Below are 17931 nucleotides of genomic sequence, written 5' to 3' on the forward strand. Positions count from 1 at the left end.
GTTTCATCGCATGCCCCCTTGTCCTAGTATTTTTGGAAAGTGTAAACAGATGCTCCACATCGACCCTTTCCATTCCACTCATTATCTCATAGACCTCTATCATATCTCCTCTCAGCCGCCTTTTCTCATAGCCAGTTAAGTACCAAATATCACACTTAGGGGGGTCTTTTACTAAAGCTTAGCACATTTTATTTCTATGGGCCCTGCTTCAGATAGCTCAAGCTAAATTTTAGTAAAAGACTCCCTTAACTGGCTACATTTTTGACAGCTCCGTGTACCCGGAAATTCAATGCCAGAGCTCGGCCATGGTCCAGCACTGAATTTCCAGGTATAACACTGATTGCTGCTCGCTAGATATCAGGTCCAAAATGTATATAAGTATGAACTACTACATACATCTGGTGCACCTCCATTGAATATCTGCGTACATGCAGAAGGCTGCCTGGTTAAGTGCCGATACTCATCTTTAACCAGTTAAGTTAAACTGGATAAAGATAGAACTGCTATTTAAGGGCTGAATATCAGCACTTAGCTGGTTAGTGCTAACTCCATTCCCAAGCTGCCCACCGAATAGCTAGTTTTGGCTTAGGCAGTTAGGGCTAGATACTATATATGGCACCTGAAAAATCCGCACAGAAAAAAATTCCGACTAAGCATATTCTATAAAGTACACCTAAGTTTTATAGAATAGGCCTTTATTTCTGCACGGTTCATAGAATGTTTATGGCCCATCCACTTATCTATATTTAGTCGCAAGCTATTACGCCAAGTAAAACTTGGTGTAAATAGCAGCGCCTAAGTTAGGCGTGGAGCGGATATATTCTATAAACCTGCCTGTAAATTTTTGGAACGTCCAGAACCCACGCATTCCCCGCCATAGCCATGCCCCTTTTTGACCACGCACATTAGAATTTTTGCAGACCACATTACAGAATACACTTAGCGAGTTCTGTGTGTGAATTCTAATTAATGCCAATTAGTGCTAATTGCTTGGTAACATCCAATTAACAACACTGATTGGCTTGTTAACCAATTAGGTTATGTGCATTGTTATGAGATCCACTTGGATTTTCATGTGGAAATCTAGACCCGATATATAGAATCCGGGGATTAGGGCTGAAATGCAGTGTTACTTAACCAGATAGAAAACCAAAACAAGAGGCACTGATCTGCCTACTGAGATACGAACAAAGTAAAAGCAGATCACATAAAAATACCAAAACAAGTAAATAAAAAGAAGTGGTTTATTGAACAGTTTAATAAACCATTTCTTTTTATTTACTTGTTTTTGGTATTTTTATGTGATCTGCTTTTACTTTGTTCGTACTTAACTAGATAGTCCTGCTAAATATCAGTGGAAAGCCCCGCGCATATGATTTAAATGGGTAGGAGCCTTTCCTGCCCAGTTAAATCGCTTTTAATATTGACCCTTGTGTCTCAGCCCAGTCAAGCAGCCTCTTCTACTTGGTTAAATAATACTGAACTACCCTTTCATATACAATGTTCTAGTTTAACAAGAAGTAATTAAGAATAAAATGGTAAATAAAAATTCATTGTTTCATTCTGTGGTGCTGCCACTGTTGTTCTGATAACATTATGGTATAAAGCAAACCAGATTGCTCCAAGCACATCTTACAACTTGAAATATACAAAGAACTCGACTCAGCAGTCTCCAAATACTGAAACTTGCCATGAAGCCTGTTGGTGAGCCTATGATTAAGGCAGTGTTAAATAACATAGACTCTGACATTTTTAGTTAATAGTGGTCAGAATTAAATGTTACATTACTGTATTTGAAGTAGCATATCTATTACACTTCTAAAAAGAGCTCTAATAGCCACATAAAATTTATTACAATAAGCCTTAGAATTCTGGGGCCCTTAGCTTAAAGCATGAATAGTCTTTCCAGATGCCTGCAGAAAAAACGTCAGAATATACAAAGTTTAAAGAGACAGCAAGTAAGTTAATGCTGATATAATCGAAATATTTCTTTAAAAAAAAAATTCTTGGATCTCAAATTGACTTTTAGCACTTTTCTCACTTAGGTGCCCTTTTACTAAGCTGTGGTAGGGCTAATGTGCGGGTTGTGCATGACAAATAGACACTACTGCTGGGGTAGCATGGGTGCCTGGCAGTATTTCCAAAGTTGGCGCATGCTGTTTCCCATGGTGAAAATCATTTTCTATTTTCTACTGGGGGGGGAGGAGGCATTCCCGGCAGTAATCAGCAGTGCATCCACATTGGTGTGTGCTGCCTGACTACCACTTGAATAGCGATTGAGTTCTTTCTGCCAAGTAAATAGGTGGCAGAGAGGGCTTAGGCAGTAAACAGCTGAACGCTACTTTAAGTACTAGTACGTGCCCATTTAATACCCCATTTAAAAAAAGGTCTTTTTACCAGTCGTGGTAAAAAAAATGGCCCGGCGTGTGCCAATTTCACGCGTCTACATTAGCACAGGCCACTTTTTACTGCAGCTTAGTAAAAGAGCCCCTTAAATTTATCAACTTTACAAACAGTTGGGCACACCACTGGAAAATATATTTGGAGAAATCTTAGGAAGAGGCCCGATTGCTCTTTGCATAGACATTGATACTGTATTTAAACCGCTATTGTCTGTCTCACTCCCACACGTTGCTTTACAAACATTTATAAAAGGGGGAAAAAGGCACTATCAAATAGTTCATAAATATGGGATGATGAACATTTAGCTGAAGATAATGCCAGTGTATCCATCCGTTGGTCTGTTTTGTCCTTTGAAAGAAGAGTCTTGGCTTGGTGTTGACATCACTGTGTCTGATAGAAGAAAAATAATTAGTATTAGCTTTTGGTAAATATATATAAAAACTTATTTTAGATAAAATGTAGAAATCAGAATTGATATGTCCAGGTCAAGATGTATCAAATTCCGGTAGTATTTTAGAAAAGGATTTGCCAACCTAGAGCAGGAATGCACATGTGCCGGCTACACGTGACAGAAGCAACCGTTTTACAATTGTCAACATTTAAAACATCGCAATTGAAAAATCAAAAACTAGGGTCACATCCACAACACACAACAGTGAAACAACTGAATCAAAAATAGCTTATGGAATAAAGAGTGCTTAATATATGGAGGAAAAGCCCTCAGAAATTGGACCTGGGGAACTGAGGAACTGAGTTCGATTCCCACTTCAGGCACAGGCAGCTCCTTGTGACTCTGGGCAAGTCACTTAACCCTCCATTGCCCCATGTAAGCCGCATTGAGCCTGCCATGAGTGGGAAAGCGCGGGGTACAAATGTAACAAAAAAAAAATCTGTGGACATGAAAGGATTTCTGCAAAATATCTTCAATAATGTCTCTACATATGGACTTTCAATCATGGGCTAAAAACCTCCAAAGCCTTTATGTTCAGCAAATCATACAATTTTTCTCAAACATTTTTAAATATATTTTTGACAAGATCCGGTTTCACTCAGATGCTTCATCAGGGGATTCCGTGTGCTTGAACAACATCTGCAAGGATGCAAAAATCTTCCGAAACCTGCACTTAAAATTACTGAGGGGGTCTTTTACTAAAGGTTAGCTCGAGTTATCTGCAGCAGGGCCCATAGGAATAAAATGGGACCTGCTACAGATAACTCAAGCTAACCTTTAGTAAAAGACCCCCTGAAAAAAATGTTCAACACACTGGTTCAGACTGCTTTCTATCATTCTTAACAGTGAGTTGCTTCTTACGCTGTCAAACTTCTTCAAAATGGTGCTTGGCAAAAACTAAAATGCCAATTTTCCTGCAGCCAATGAAAAAATGAAATGTTATGGTTTGGGTGGTCTTAAATAATTACAGAAAAGCTGCCCATTCAATGACAGTATTCAGGTCATGGGGTTCAAGGGATTTCAATCTGTAAATCCATCTCTGTTCACATTGCAGAAGTCTTTTGTCATGGTCACCTCCACGAATATTCCCATTGACTTGATCAATCAACACTGAAGTTGCTCAAAGCTATGATGGAATGCAACACAATGTGCCATTTAGGGAGCTCCAATCTTGTTGCGGGACATGCAGGAGCGATGTTCAAACATACGTGTTGACAAGTTTTACCCACACACAATTTTGTGAAGGGACATTGTAATATATATACCACATGGTCAGACTGACATTGCCATGAGACTAATGAAGAGGCTAATGAAATCTGCTGTAGAATATTCAAAGCACCAACTGAAACAGAGCAGGAGGGAGTTTTGCCAGCAAAGACCACATCAGAGGTTGTAAAGCTTTAAAACTTTCTCCCCTCTTTAAAGTGGAATGCTTGTCAGAGGAGGAGCAGGATAATAATAGCAGAACAACAACAGCACAAGTGGAGAGGCAGTGATTGAGGTCATTTCAATATAGAACTTACAGTGACACTGCCACTGAATTTCTGGTGCTCCTTAAGGATTATAGCCTAAACAGACAATCATCTGCAGATAAGGATATTATGGTTGGAGAATCAGAGAGGTTAGGGTTGATTTAAAGGGTAAAGTACTACACTGGGCAAATCTGAATTCAGCTCAGGCATCTGTTGGGCTTGTTTTAAATGTATATCTTTTGCAAGATTTTCTATTAAAGTTAATAAAGGTATTTTTGTGAATAATTTATAGCTGATGTACAATAATCTAAGAGACAATTTTGTAGAGACTTTATTGAAGATATTTTGGAGAAATTCTTTCATGTTCTGAGGCCTTTTCCTCCATTTTTTATGCACTCTTTATTCCATTCACTATTTTTGATTCAGTTAAGAACATAAGAATAGTTATACTGGGTCAAACCAATGGTCCATCTAGCCCAGTATCCTGCTTCCAACAGTGGCCAATCCAGGTCACAAGTACCTGGCAGAAACCCAATTAGTAGCAACATTCCATGCTACCAATCCTGGGGCAATCAGTGGCTTCCCTCATGCCCATTTCAATAACAGACTACGGACGTTTCCTCCAGGAACTTGTCCAAACCTTTTTTAAACCCAGACATGTCTAAGTGTTAGTAGTTACTTATGAATGTTGGTGTTTTAGAACATAGACACATTAAGTACTGACAAATGAATGTGCATCAGTGGCGTAGGAAGGGGGGGCGGTGGGGTGGTCCGCCCCAGGTGCACGCCGCTGGGGGGTGTCGGCGCCTCGCTGGTTCCTTGCTCTCTCTGCCCCGGAACAGGTTACTTCCTGTTCCGGGGCAGAGAGAGCAAGGAACCAGCGAGGCGCCGACACCCCCCCAGCGGCGTGCACTCGGCGGATTGGCCCTCCCACCGACCCCTCACCGCCTTCCAGGTATGTTCTCACGGGTGGGCGGGGTGGGGGGGGTGTTGCACTACGGACGGGGGGGGGGGGGGGGGTTGCGCTGCACCCGGGGGGGGGGGGGGGTGCGCAGCGGCGAACCGCCCCGGGGTCAGCTGCCCTCACAACGCCACTGATGTGCATGTCTGCCATTTTGGAAACCTACATGTCTAAATGCTTCACTTAAGTACAGAGCCTACAGTTATTCAAGACAATTGATTATGGGGCAAAAAACAAATACTGGAAGATTAAAGGGGCAACCTCCCCTATTTCCTCCAGTGCAGCACTGCCTAAAATGAGCACTTTCACAAAACCAATACGTGCCCAGGAGCAACTGTAAATCTGGACATTGAACTCGATGATCATAGAGGTGCATTCCCACCCTATCTCATCCAAACCACATCCCTTGCTATATATGTGTATTGCCAATTTACACATATAAATCCTGGTTTTCTACAATTGGGGATTCAATGTATATTTGATACACACATGTAAATGTTGGTATTTACATGCGGTAGTCAGAAATAGGGCTTCTAAAATAAGCACTGTAATTAAATATTAAAAGTATAAACATCAGTACATAATACGTAAGTATCATTTGTCAGTTTGAGAAAAATAGCTTCCCTTGGATTTGGATTGTAAATGTAATTGCTTGACTTTCGAAACTGGAGTACGAGGGAAGTTACAAACAGGTACCGCATACATTTCATTATTTAGATATATGTTAAAAATATATTCTTCTCCAATTGTTCCTAATTTAATAGAACCTAATTACAACTATGTCAACAGGCAAGCCTTACAGGTTAGGAGACTTCATAAAGATGCACATTTCATGCAGGACTTTTAGGCTCATGAAAGGTTAATCATTAAGTAGGATGTTTCAATAATATCTCTGTCCGCAAAGGCAAGTAACATGACAGAGTTAATTATTACTTTAAAACCTACTTTAACCTCACACCAATTATGATCATAGTGAGGTAAAAAGAAAAAAAGAGTAAACCCTGTAAACAATTGTAATCAAAGGACTGAAGGATTTTCAGAGTTACTTTACCTTATCACTTAGGAGGGTTTTTTTTTTTTTGGGGGGGGGGGGAGGGTGCTGGCAATCCTTCAGTCCTTTCTTATTTTGTAGCCTCTCCCCTATCTATTCCAGTCATTGCAACAACAGTCTAATCACTTTAAGCTGTAGCTGAGGTATGTCCAGGGGTGTGCTGGTAAAGTTTTAACCACAGGCTCTTTCTCCGGACGTAGCCAGCTCTGCAGTTGGAAGGGCCAGGGGTGGCCGGGGTGGGGGGGGGGGGGAGCAACACTTGCCTCTCTCTCCTCCCTCCCTTCATGGGGGCACGCTAGGCATACCTTTGCTGGCAGCCAATAAATGGACTGCCACCACTCCCAACGTCTTGCTCTGAGCAGCATGCTGAAACTTCTCACACATGCTGGAGAAGTCCCAGCCTGCTGCTCAGAGCTGGAAACAAGGAGTGGGGAGCAGCATCAGTCCATTTACTTGGATGGCAGGGCTCAGCATCCCCACCAGCAAAGTAAAAGAGAATTCAGCAGGTGGCCCAAGGTAAAATTATGTATCATACCTGATAATTTTCTTTCCATTAGTCATAGCTGATCAATCCATAGACTGGTGGGTTGTGTCCATCTACCAGCAGGTGGAGATAGAGAGCAAAGCTTTTGCCTCCCTATATGTGGTCATGTGCTGCCGGAAACTCCTCAGTATGTCGATATCAAAGCTCCATCCGCAGGACTCAGCACTTAGAGAATTACACCCACAAAGGGACACTCTGCCCAGCTCACCACCGCCGAAACAGGGGAGGGGAATTAACCCAGCTCATCCCCACACAAGTGGGGGAGGGGAATCCGTCCAGCTCATCCCCGCGGAGCGGGGGAGGGACACCACCCCGTGGATGCAGGGGGATCTGGCTTATCCTGCAACCGCAACCGCGGGAGGAGCTGACTGACCCTAACACCGCCGAAGCGGGAGGGGTACAAAGCTGCCCTACAGCTGCACGAAGCGGGAGGGAGCGCCGGCAGAATTTATGTCTCAATCCAGCCCCGTAAAACGGAGGGGAGAGGAATGCAGCAGCTCACTGTAACACAAACTCGTCTCAACTCTTGAAGAATCCAATTGAAAAAACTTGAACACGAAGTCCTCCTGAACAGGAACTGAAGACTAAACTTGAACCTGAAATGCAACCAGAATATAAACAGTACAGATATCTGGGAGGGGCTATGGATTGATCAGCTATGATTAATGGAAAGAAAATTATCAGGTATGATACATAATTTTACCTTCCATATCATCATGATGATCAATCCATAGACTGGTGGGATGTACCAAAGCAGTACTCACCCAGGGCGGGACATTGAAATCCCTGACCGCAACACTGAAGCTCCAAACCGGGCCTCCGCCCGAGCAGCCACAGTCAAGCGGTAATGCTTGGAGAAGGTATAGGCCGATGCCCAAGTTGCCGCCTTGCATATCTCTTCCAAGGAGACGGACCCGGCCTCTGCCATCGAGGCCGCCTGAGCTCTAGTGGAGTGAGCCTTCAGCTGAATAGGCGGCACCTTCCCCGCGGTCACATAAGCCGCTGCAATGGCTTCCTTGACCCATCTTGCCACTGTAGGCTTAGCAGCCTGCAGACCCTTACGAGGACCTGCAAACAGGACAAACAGATGATCCGATTTCCGGAAATCATTAGTCACTTCCAAGTATCTGATGATGACTCGTCTCACATCCAGAAATTTGAGAGCAGAGTATTCCTCTGGGTAGTCCTCCCTACGAAAGGAAGGGAGACAGAGCTGCTGATTCACATGGAAGCGAGAAACAATCTTGGGCAGGAAGGAAGGCACTGTGCGAATAGACACTCCTGCCTCACTGAACTGCAGAAAGGGCTCTCGACATGAGAGTGCCTGGAGCTCGGAAACTCTTCTGGCTGAAGTGATAGCCACCAAAAAGACTGCTTTCAACATCAGGTCTTTCAGAGATGCCCTCGACAAGGGTTCAAAAGGCAGCTTCTGCAAGGCTCTTAGCACCAGGTTGAGATTCCACGCAGGCACCACTGAGTGCAGAGGAGAGCGCAGGTGATTAACTCCCTTGAGAAAACGTACCACATCTGGCTGCGAAGCCAGGGAAGCACCCTTCAGGTGGCCCCTGAAGCAAGCCAAAGCCGCCACCTGGACTTTAAGGGAACTGAGCGACAGGCCCTTCTCCAGACCCTCTTAAAGGAACGCCAGTACTGAAGAAATTGGAGCAGTGAAGGGAGAAAGTGAGCCTGCTTCACACCACGCTGCAAAGGTACGCCAAACCCTGGCGTAAGCAGTAGAAGTAGAGCGCTTCCTCGCTCTCAGCATAGTGGCGATGACCTTGTCTGAGAAGCCCTTCTTCCTCAGACGCTGCCGCTCAATAGCCAGGCCGTAAGACCAAAGGGGGAGGGATCCTCCATCACCACGGGACCCTGATGCAACAGGCCCTGCTCCACTGGCAGCCGCAGAGGGTCGTCCACTGATAGCCTTATCAGGTCCGCATACCAGGGACATCTAGGCCAGTCCGGACCCACCAGGATTATTCGGCCCGGATGCTTTGCCACCCGGTCTAGTACCCTGCCCAACATGGGCCAGGGCGGGAACACATAGAGAAGCTCCTGTGTCGGCCACTGTTGGAGAAGAGCATCTACTCCCAGAGATCGAGGGTCCCGTCCTCTGCTGAAAAAGCGCGGCACTTGGCAATTGGCCGATGACGCCATCAGATCTAGGCTCGGCTGGCCCCAGCGCTTCGTGATGTCCAAGAACGCCTGAGCCGATAACTGCCACTCTCCGGGATCCAAGGTATGGCGACTGAGAAAGTCCGCCTTGACATTCATGACTCTGGCAATGTGGGCCGCTGACAGCTGTTCCAGGTTCGCTTCCGCCCACAGGCATAGATTCATGGCTTCCTTGGCTAGAGGGGCGCTCTTGGTACCTCCCTGGCGGTTGACATAGGCCACAGCCGTGGCATTGTCCGACAGGACCCGTTCTGGCTTCAACGCCAGTACCGGGAGGAACTCCAAAAGCGCCAACCGAATGGCTCTGAGTTCCAGGAGGTTGATAGACCACTTTGCCTCTGCCGGAGACCAGAGCCCCTGCGCTGTCCTTCCCAAGCAGTGGGCTCCCCAGCCCGTGAAAGAGGCGTCCGTCGTGACGACAATCCACTCCGGGGTCACAAGAGGCATCCCTGCAGACAACTTGTCTGTCTTCAGCCACTAGCTCAGCGCCTTGCGCACTGCTGGGTCCAAGGGAAGGCGCACAGCATAATCCTCCGACACCGGAGTCCAGCGCTGCAGCAGAGAGAGTTGTAGTGGTCTCATATGAGCCCTGGCCCAGGGCACTACTTCCATCGTGGCCGTCATAGAGCCCAACAGCTGCACATAGTCCCAAGCCCGAAGAGGAGAGGCTACTAGGAACTGGTCCACCTGAGCCTGAAGTTTGACAATCTGATTGTCTGGCAGGAACACTCTGCCCACTTGGGTGTCGAATCGAACTCCCAGATACTCCAGGGACTGAGTCGGACGCAGCTGGCTTTTCTCCCAGTTGATGATCCACCCTAGGGAGCTCAAAAGAGCAATCACCCGGTCCACAGCTTTGCCGCACTCTGCATAAGAGGGGGCTCGGATCAACCAGTCGTCCAGATAAGGATGGACTTGTACTCCTTCCTTTCGCAGGAAGGCCGCGATGACCACCATTACTTTGGAGAAGGTCCGCGGAGCAGTAGCCAACCCGAACGGGGGAGGGCTCTGAACTGGAAGTGTCGGCCCAGGACTGCAAAACGCAGAAAGCGTTGATGAGGAGGCCAGATGGGAATATGCAAGTATGCTTCCTTGATGTCCAAGGATGCCAGGAACTCCCCTGCCTTCACTGCCGCTATAACAGAGCGGAGAGTCTCCATGCGAAAGTGCCTCACTTTCCAGGCCCGATTGACCCCTTTGAGGTCGAGGATAGGCCGTACAGAACCTCCTTTCTTTGGTACCACAAAGTAAATGGAGTAACGTCCCTTGCCAAGCTGATTTTCTGGCACCGGAACGACCGCACCCAGGCGGATCAGATTGTCCAAGGTCTGCTGCACTGCCACAGCTTTGACCGGAGACTTGCAGGGAGAGAGTACAAACCCGTCTCTTAAGGGTCGGCAGAACTCTAGCTTGTAGCCGTCTCTGATGACTTCCAGCACCCAAGCGTCTGAAGTTACCCTGGTCCACTCGCCCAGAAACGAGGACAGGCGTCCTCCAATCTGCACTGGGCCATGGACCAGGACCCCGTCATTGGGTACGAGACCCTGGGGGAGGACCGGAGGGCGCACCTCCGGGACGGCGGTCTCTGCGAAAGGAATGCTGCTTGGGGGAGAAGTTCCTCTTGAAGGAAGAGGGGGCAGAGGAGCCCGACTTGCCCGGGCGGTACCGACGGGCTTCCTGAAACCGTCCTCTGGAGTTACCAGGGCGAGCACCACTGGCCCGAGCCCTGACCTCTGGTAACCTCTTGCCCTTAGACGTGCCGAGATCGGTCACAATTTTGTCCAGCTCGACCCCAAAGAGCAGCTTGCTTTTAAAAGGCAACTTAGATAGGCGCGACTTAGAGGCGTGGTCCGCAGACCAATGTTTCAGCCAAAGCCACCGCCGCGCAGAGACTGTCTGAGCCATACCTTTAGCCGAGGCTCTCAAGACATCATACAGTAAGTCTGCCAAATAAGCCAAGCCCGATTCCAGGGCCGGCCAATCAGCCCTCAAGGAAGGATCCGAGGGGGAAGCCCGCTGCACAATCGTCAGGCACGCCCTGGCCACATAGGAGCTGCAAACTGAGGCCTGCAAACTTAAGGCAGCCGCCTCGAAGGACGACCTTAAGGCCGCCTCCAATCTTCTGTCTTGGGCGTCCTTTAGGGCCGTGCCACCTTCCACCGGCAACGCCATTTTCTTAGTCACCGCAGTGATTAAAGAATCCATGGTAGGCCAAAGAAAGGCCTCCTGTTCACTTTCAGGCAAAGGATAGAGGCGGGACATAGCCCTAGCCACTTTGAGGCTCGCTTCCGGGACATCCCATTGAGCCGCAATTAAGGTGTGCATGGCATCATGCACGTGGAAGGTTCTAGGCGGGCGCTTTGTCCCCAGCATAATGGCGGAGCCAACAGGGGCTGAGGGAGAGACGTCCTCCGGAGAGGAAATCTTCAAAATGCTCATGGCCTGCACTAACAGGTTGGGCAAATCCTCTGAGCGAAAGATCCGCGCTGCAGAGGGGTCATCCGCTCCATCCGAGCGGGAATCCGTCTCCTCCAAGGAATCCCCAAAGGACCGTTGGGAGAACTCAGATACGCTGCCCTCATCTACATCAGAGGAAACAGAGTCCTCTAAGACCTGGGAATCCACCCGAGGGCGTTTACTTCCGGGGGCCTCAACCCTTTATCGGACAAGGGAGAAGGGGCAGCATTTTGCATAAGGAAGGCCTGATGCAGCAGCAAAATAAACTCGGGGGAGAAACCCCCCAGACTGTGCACTTCAGCAGCTTGGGCCACAGCCCTAGACGCACCCTCAACCGGCGCTCGCAAGAGCGGGGGAGAAACATGCTGTGCATCCAAGATGGCGTCCGGCGCGACACTCCGCGAAGGAGCCGCGCGGGAAGAACGGCGCTTAACTTTAGCCGCTTTTTTGCCGTCGCCCAAATCAAGGGCGGCCATGGCATTAACTTTTCCCAGCTCAAGGGCGGCCCAAGAAGAAGCCGTCCGAGCAGAGTGGCCGGCCAAGATGGCGGAGGTGAGCAGCGGGGGATGGGCGTTTATGGCGGGAAAAACTGCCGCACCAGAGGAAGACCTGGGACACTGACCGGCCTCTGAACTGACACCCAACAAGGGCGAATCAGACTTTAAGACCCCCGCATCCCCCCTAGAAGTGCACACGCGGTCCGGGGAGCGATTCTTCGCACCCTCGCCCTCCGACACCATAGGCCACGTGGAGATCGATCGGGGAACCCCCTGCCCGCTATAAAAAGGTAGAAATTACCTGCTTCTCGCTCCGAGCTGTAACGACCTGGTGTCCCAGTGAGTAGCTGCAATAAACGTTTAAATAAAAGTCGAAATAAACGCCCTTAAGGACGTTCAAAAATTTTTTTTTTTTCCAACGGAGCCAGCGGGAGGGGGAGAAAAGGAGGGACCTGGCGCCACCAGGTTTGCACTTGCTCAAGAAGAGCCCTCAACCCTAGGTACTCAACAAAACCTAAAAATTAGGCTTGGAGACCTAGCCAGAGCTGCTGCTGTGTGTGACCACAACCTGCTGAGATAGAGAACATACTGAGGAGTTTCCGGCAGCACATGACCACATATAGGGAGGCAAAAGCTTTGCTCTCTATCTCCACCTGCTGGTAGATGGACACAACCCACCAGTCTATGGATTGATCAGCATGATGATATGGAAGCCCACATTTTGGGAGCTAGTTGTTAAAATAGCCATGGAGGGCCCTACTTTAACAACCGGCTCCCAAAATTCTTAAAAACTTAACAAACGGCTCTTGCGAGCCTGTGAGAGCCTGCTCCAGCACACCACTGGGTATGTCATTCTTTCTCCTTCACTAAAGGGCTGTGCAACTTGAGAGAGTGACTTTATAATATCAGAAGAATATTCAGCAGCACTTAATCGGGTAGTGCCGCTGAATATCTTGGCTAACTGGGAGCAGAGTTTGTATAGAGCCATGTTTGATGCTAAGTACTAGGCACATTAAGTTAGGACAGCAAAACACTGACTAGTCTGAATATCAGTCAGTGCACATACCTGGATATTCAATATCAGGGGTTCAGCCCATGGCTTACAAGCTGCTTACTGTTGAGGGCTGAATATCAGACCTGTAAATGTTTATCATGATTAAATTATTGCATTTCTTTGGCTTGCTGTAAAATAAAGAACAAGCCACAGAATTTGCTTTCACGTAGTGTATGGGTGGAGAGATGGAGCAGAGAATAACTCGAAAACTCATTTTATTTTATTACACTTTCACTGTAGCTCCCTTCATTAGGCACATACATAGATTATCTAGGACTACTTACGATCAGATGTCATGCAAATGGATTTCCAAAAGGATCACCAAATGGATCAGAAGATGGAGGCTGTGGGGCTACAACTGTCTGTGAGATATAATGATAAGATGTTGTTATTGTATTGGAGCAAATCTTCATGTGGCTCAATAAAAAAAAAAATAGGCCTAATTTGTTCTGTTGTTGAGCTGCATGACAATCAAGGATATTTTTCAGAAATTATTATAGTTAGAAGGCTACTGTACAGTATTCATTTATATTTTTTGGAAATGAGTTCAAATTAACATAATTGAATATAGTAGAAACAAAAAGTGAATATATTTGGGGAAAACAAAGGAGGACTGGTCTTTAATTGAAAAACTTCTCAGACTATAGAAATGTATATTTCATTCTCCATACAGAGGTCAATTCTATACAGGAGTGTCTATGTTTAGGCACTAAGGGCCTTATTCTATAAAGGTTATGCTCCTAAATTACGAGCATACTTTATGCTCCAAAATAGATTATGTTTGTAATTTAGGAGCCTAAATTTAGGAATGTAAATTATGCTCATAAATTTTAGGAGCATAATCTTTATAGAATAAGGCCCTAAGGGTAGGGCCTTATTCTATAAAGGTTATGCTCCTAAATTTACTCTCTTAAAGTTATTCTCCTAAATTTACACTCCTACATTACGAGCGTAATCTATGTTCCTAAATTTATGCTCCTAATTTAAGCCTATTATGCTCATAGATTTAGCATATATTTAGGAGCATAAATTTAGGAGTGTAAATATAGAATAAGTCTCTTAGAGGGTCCCTGTTTTAATCCAATTCTAAAAAGGAAAGTAGGCGCCTACTTTATTTTATAGAGTACTAGCATAATCAGTTATATACATATATGTATTTAGGTGTGAGCACTTACACCAGCCATAGAGCTGGTGCAAATGCTTGTGCCTAGATTCAGGTGATGTATATGTAGCTATGTGAACCCTGCCCACATTTCAGCCAGTCTCCGCCCAAGTGAATCCTCACTTGCAAAGGATGCACTATCCAAGATATGTGCGTACTTACAGAATAGTGGGCAGCTGGATAAATGTCATTTAAATGCATATGTTCACATATGGGTGAAAATACTGACATTACAAGAAAAACCACCAAAGTGGAGGAACAAATATCCACTGCAAAGATTCCACAAGGAGTAAGAGAAATTAAGTAGCAGATAGGTTGTCCAACTTCAGAAATGTACACCAGATGATACACTAATCAGTCTTTATTAATCAAAATTCTGGGACCCAGGCGAAAGAGCAACGAGCATTTCTTTGGCACAGTATTCTCAACGGACTAGTATTAGTTGTTGTATCATGAAGAAATACATTCAGTCTTCACATTGCTACAGACCCCTGATTCAGGCCTTGTGGTGAAACAGTCCAGTGTCAGGTCCCAGAATTTTGATTAATGAAGACTGATTAGCGTATCATCTGGTGTATGTTTGTCTCAAGTTGGAAGATCTATCCACCACCCTATTTCTCTAAAATACTGCCATTTATATATATATATATATATATATAATACAACATGTAATATCCAGCTCACATACTATATGACAGACTCTTCTTTGTACTATTCATATAGGTATTATTATATAGGATCCATCAGACACCTCTGTCACCACCATTCAGGCTAATGTGAGCCAGGCACTTTTATGGTGGGCAGATATTCTTCATTTGATCCCAACTTTATTGTTGTCAATGCAAACGTTATTTTATTTTAAATTTTACTTAGCTTAAAAATGTATCAATTTCTTGTATCAATCTCTCTTCCTTATTTTTATTATGGAGACATTCAGTCCGACATGAACTCATGTTTCGCAAAAAGTTGCTGTTTCAAGGTATGTCTCCTGAAATAATGCTGGAAACCAACTCCATGCTTATTCGCCATATATATGGCACCTAACCTAAAGTGTCTTCTTATAAAATTACCTCCATAGTTCAGTAAGTTCCAGTCACAGGCAACTTATCTTTGCTGATAAATGAAGGAGTACTAGACAGTGAAAAAGTGAAAGCTAAACATTTTGACCTATAATAACCAGGATCTAAATTGTCTGTCAATCACATTTTCCAGACTGAAGAGACTGTTTTCTTCCCTGCTAGCTTTCCTCATAAGCTCCTGAAAAATCTGCAAAGGGGGAAGGGACTTAATATACTGCCTTTCTGTGGTTTTTCCAACTACATTCAGGGTGGCTTACATATTATATACAGGTACTTATTTGTACCTGGGACAATGGAGGGTTGAGTGACTTGCCCAGAGTCACAAGGAGCTGCAGTGGGAGTTGAACCCAACCCCTGAGGATCAAGGTCTGCTGCACTAACCACTAGGCTACCTCTCCACTCCTCCTCTGAAGGGCTTCTTAATGCTAAAACAGACATCCAGTCTGACTGAAAATGGATCAGTTACTCTGCTCACATGTAATTTGCTGGTTTGTTAGATTTGCATAACCCTATGCCATTTTTGCCTTGTTTGCTGATATTTACTCTACTGTTGAGCTGCATAATTGAATCTGAAACTGCAGACGGTAAGGGTAGCTCACACGTGACTGCTGAGCAAACCTGCTTGCTGCCCACTTTAGTTCCCGTGTCACTTCTTGTTAGCTCTGGTAAGGTCAGGGCTAAATATTCACTGCGTGCCCTTTTCAGGGAATATTTGTGTTTAATAGCTAATGCCTCATTAGCACTGGACTGAAATGAGCTGTACGCTGAGGTCAGTTCAAATTTAATTTAGTTTATTAATAAACTTTCTATTTTGATCTTTGATGAAAACAACCAATATACTAACAGCTAAAAAATTTAAAATAAAAATAGAACAAATTAGAATGAAATACATACAGTACATACATAACAGAAACATTCCTTTTAACATAGATGCCCAGGGTTGTGAACAATAACAATCAATTGATTTCTACCTCTTAGTATCATCCATTATCCTTTCCTATAATGTTTTTGGTCTCATACATTACACCAAAGGTCTCTAATTGTTCTCATGCCTCACACTAACACTCTTACTTTTGTCTCACCTGCAATGTAAACTGCACTGAACCCTGGAAAGGGGATATTAGCGATATACAAGAATTGATTTGATTTGATTTTATGCACAGAAGCTATGCTGAGTTGTGCACAAAGCCTCTTACACTTTATTACATTGGAGGAATTGAAAATTGTTCTCAGAGCACTTACAGAGGCTTGCGGTGGAGCGCTGAAAGCATCTTTTCCAAATTGGCTCTGAAACAGGTCATTGGCTGGGCTCGGAGCAGGTGGAATGTTTTCTCTAGGAGCAGGCTTTGGTGGTTCTGAAAACAATGCATTATTAATAATATTACTCGGTAAATAACTGATTTTGAGATCTTAGAGGAAAAAAGGAGGGATTACAGTGTACCCTGTCTGATGATGAGATTTTCAGTATTTCAAGAAGGAAACAGCATATTATTTAAAAAAAAAACACTTTTCAACATAAATATATGAAGTCAAAGACAGGTCTCCCTTTGGTTTTCTGAGTAATATGTACATTTGTAAACAAATATTACTTAACATATAGGGGTCTGTATTCCGAGTCCTGTTAAGGTAACTGGTGTGAGCATTCCTAGACTCTAGGGAAAGGTAGCCCAGCCGTGAATATAGGACAAAGGACTTTACTGGGTGTTAACAACATAGCTCCAAATACAGAATGCAGTTAGTTACACCTCCAGAGGTACAGAAAGTGCACCATGTTATCGGCTGCAGTTAGAACCCACATGTTAACTGCAAGGTCTACTCCCCACCTATTAATTGACCCGCCTACCAATTTCCATGTTAGGTGTTTGATTGGGCAAGAAAGTGCATGCTAACAGTTAAAGTGGTGCTCCACTCCTAACCCATGTTAAAATCCACATTAAGGAAGCTGACCTAGACACATAGGTGCCTCAGGCGAATAAATGGGTGGCAGCCCAGGATTGCTAAATATGGGGTCTTGGGGGGGGGGGGGGGGGGAATTATGGGATTTAGAAAAGCTCCTAGGAAGATGTAGGTGGGTTAGATTAAGAATAGCAAAGGGAGGTAGTAAAGGTCAGAGGGGGAGGGGTAGATGTAGGTAATAGAGGGGAGATCCTAGAAGCAGGAGAAGGGGTGGCCACTGGAGACAGTAAGAGGGACATTTGCAATGGTGTAATCACCATATTGTTGGCTGCTCCAATGGCTTACCCACTCCACCTGCCCTAAATTCAGGGAGATAGGGGGACGGAATGGGGAAGCTGAAGGCATCAAGACAGAGTCAATGGTTAAGAAGGAGAATGTGCTTTTATGACAACCCCTCATCAAGGATCTGATGCTAGCACCTTGGCATTTCTATGGAATATGCCACAGGCGGAGCAGGAACATACTTTATGAGTAAGGCAGAAGTAGCTGGAGCTGTGTGACTCAAAAGGCTAGACACCTTGCCCAAAATGCTCTAGACAGAAGCTCGATTCATGTATTTAATTGCTTGATATTCTAAGCTGCATACATTATTGTAATTGCATGACACTTTAATTATCTTTGCATATGTAAGTAGTAGAATGTTGCAGCCATAATAAATTCCACTCTTTT

The 17931-nt window shown here is 45.2% G+C and overlaps 1 protein-coding gene across 5 annotated transcripts in view; it reads right to left on the reverse strand.

Moving 5' to 3' along the window:
- Positions 1-979: 979 nt before the first annotated feature.
- The window catches only part of DAB2 (DAB adaptor protein 2), a 179915-nt gene continuing 162963 nt past the window's right edge, over positions 980-17931 (reverse strand). For all 5 annotated transcript variants that reach the window (XM_030193076.1, XM_030193073.1, XM_030193070.1 and 2 more), the window contains 3 exons: positions 16549-16661; positions 13350-13427; positions 980-2793 (listed from right to left, as the gene is read on the reverse strand). In XM_030193076.1, coding sequence (XP_030048936.1) covers positions 13359-13427; positions 16549-16661 — 182 coding nt within the window. In that variant the 3' untranslated portion in view covers positions 980-2793; positions 13350-13358. The remainder of the gene's footprint in view (positions 2794-13349; positions 13428-16548; positions 16662-17931) is intronic.

The sequence above is a fragment of the Microcaecilia unicolor genome, chromosome 2 (genome assembly GCF_901765095.1).
Source record: "Microcaecilia unicolor chromosome 2, aMicUni1.1, whole genome shotgun sequence".
Lineage (NCBI taxonomy): Eukaryota > Metazoa > Chordata > Amphibia > Gymnophiona > Siphonopidae > Microcaecilia > Microcaecilia unicolor.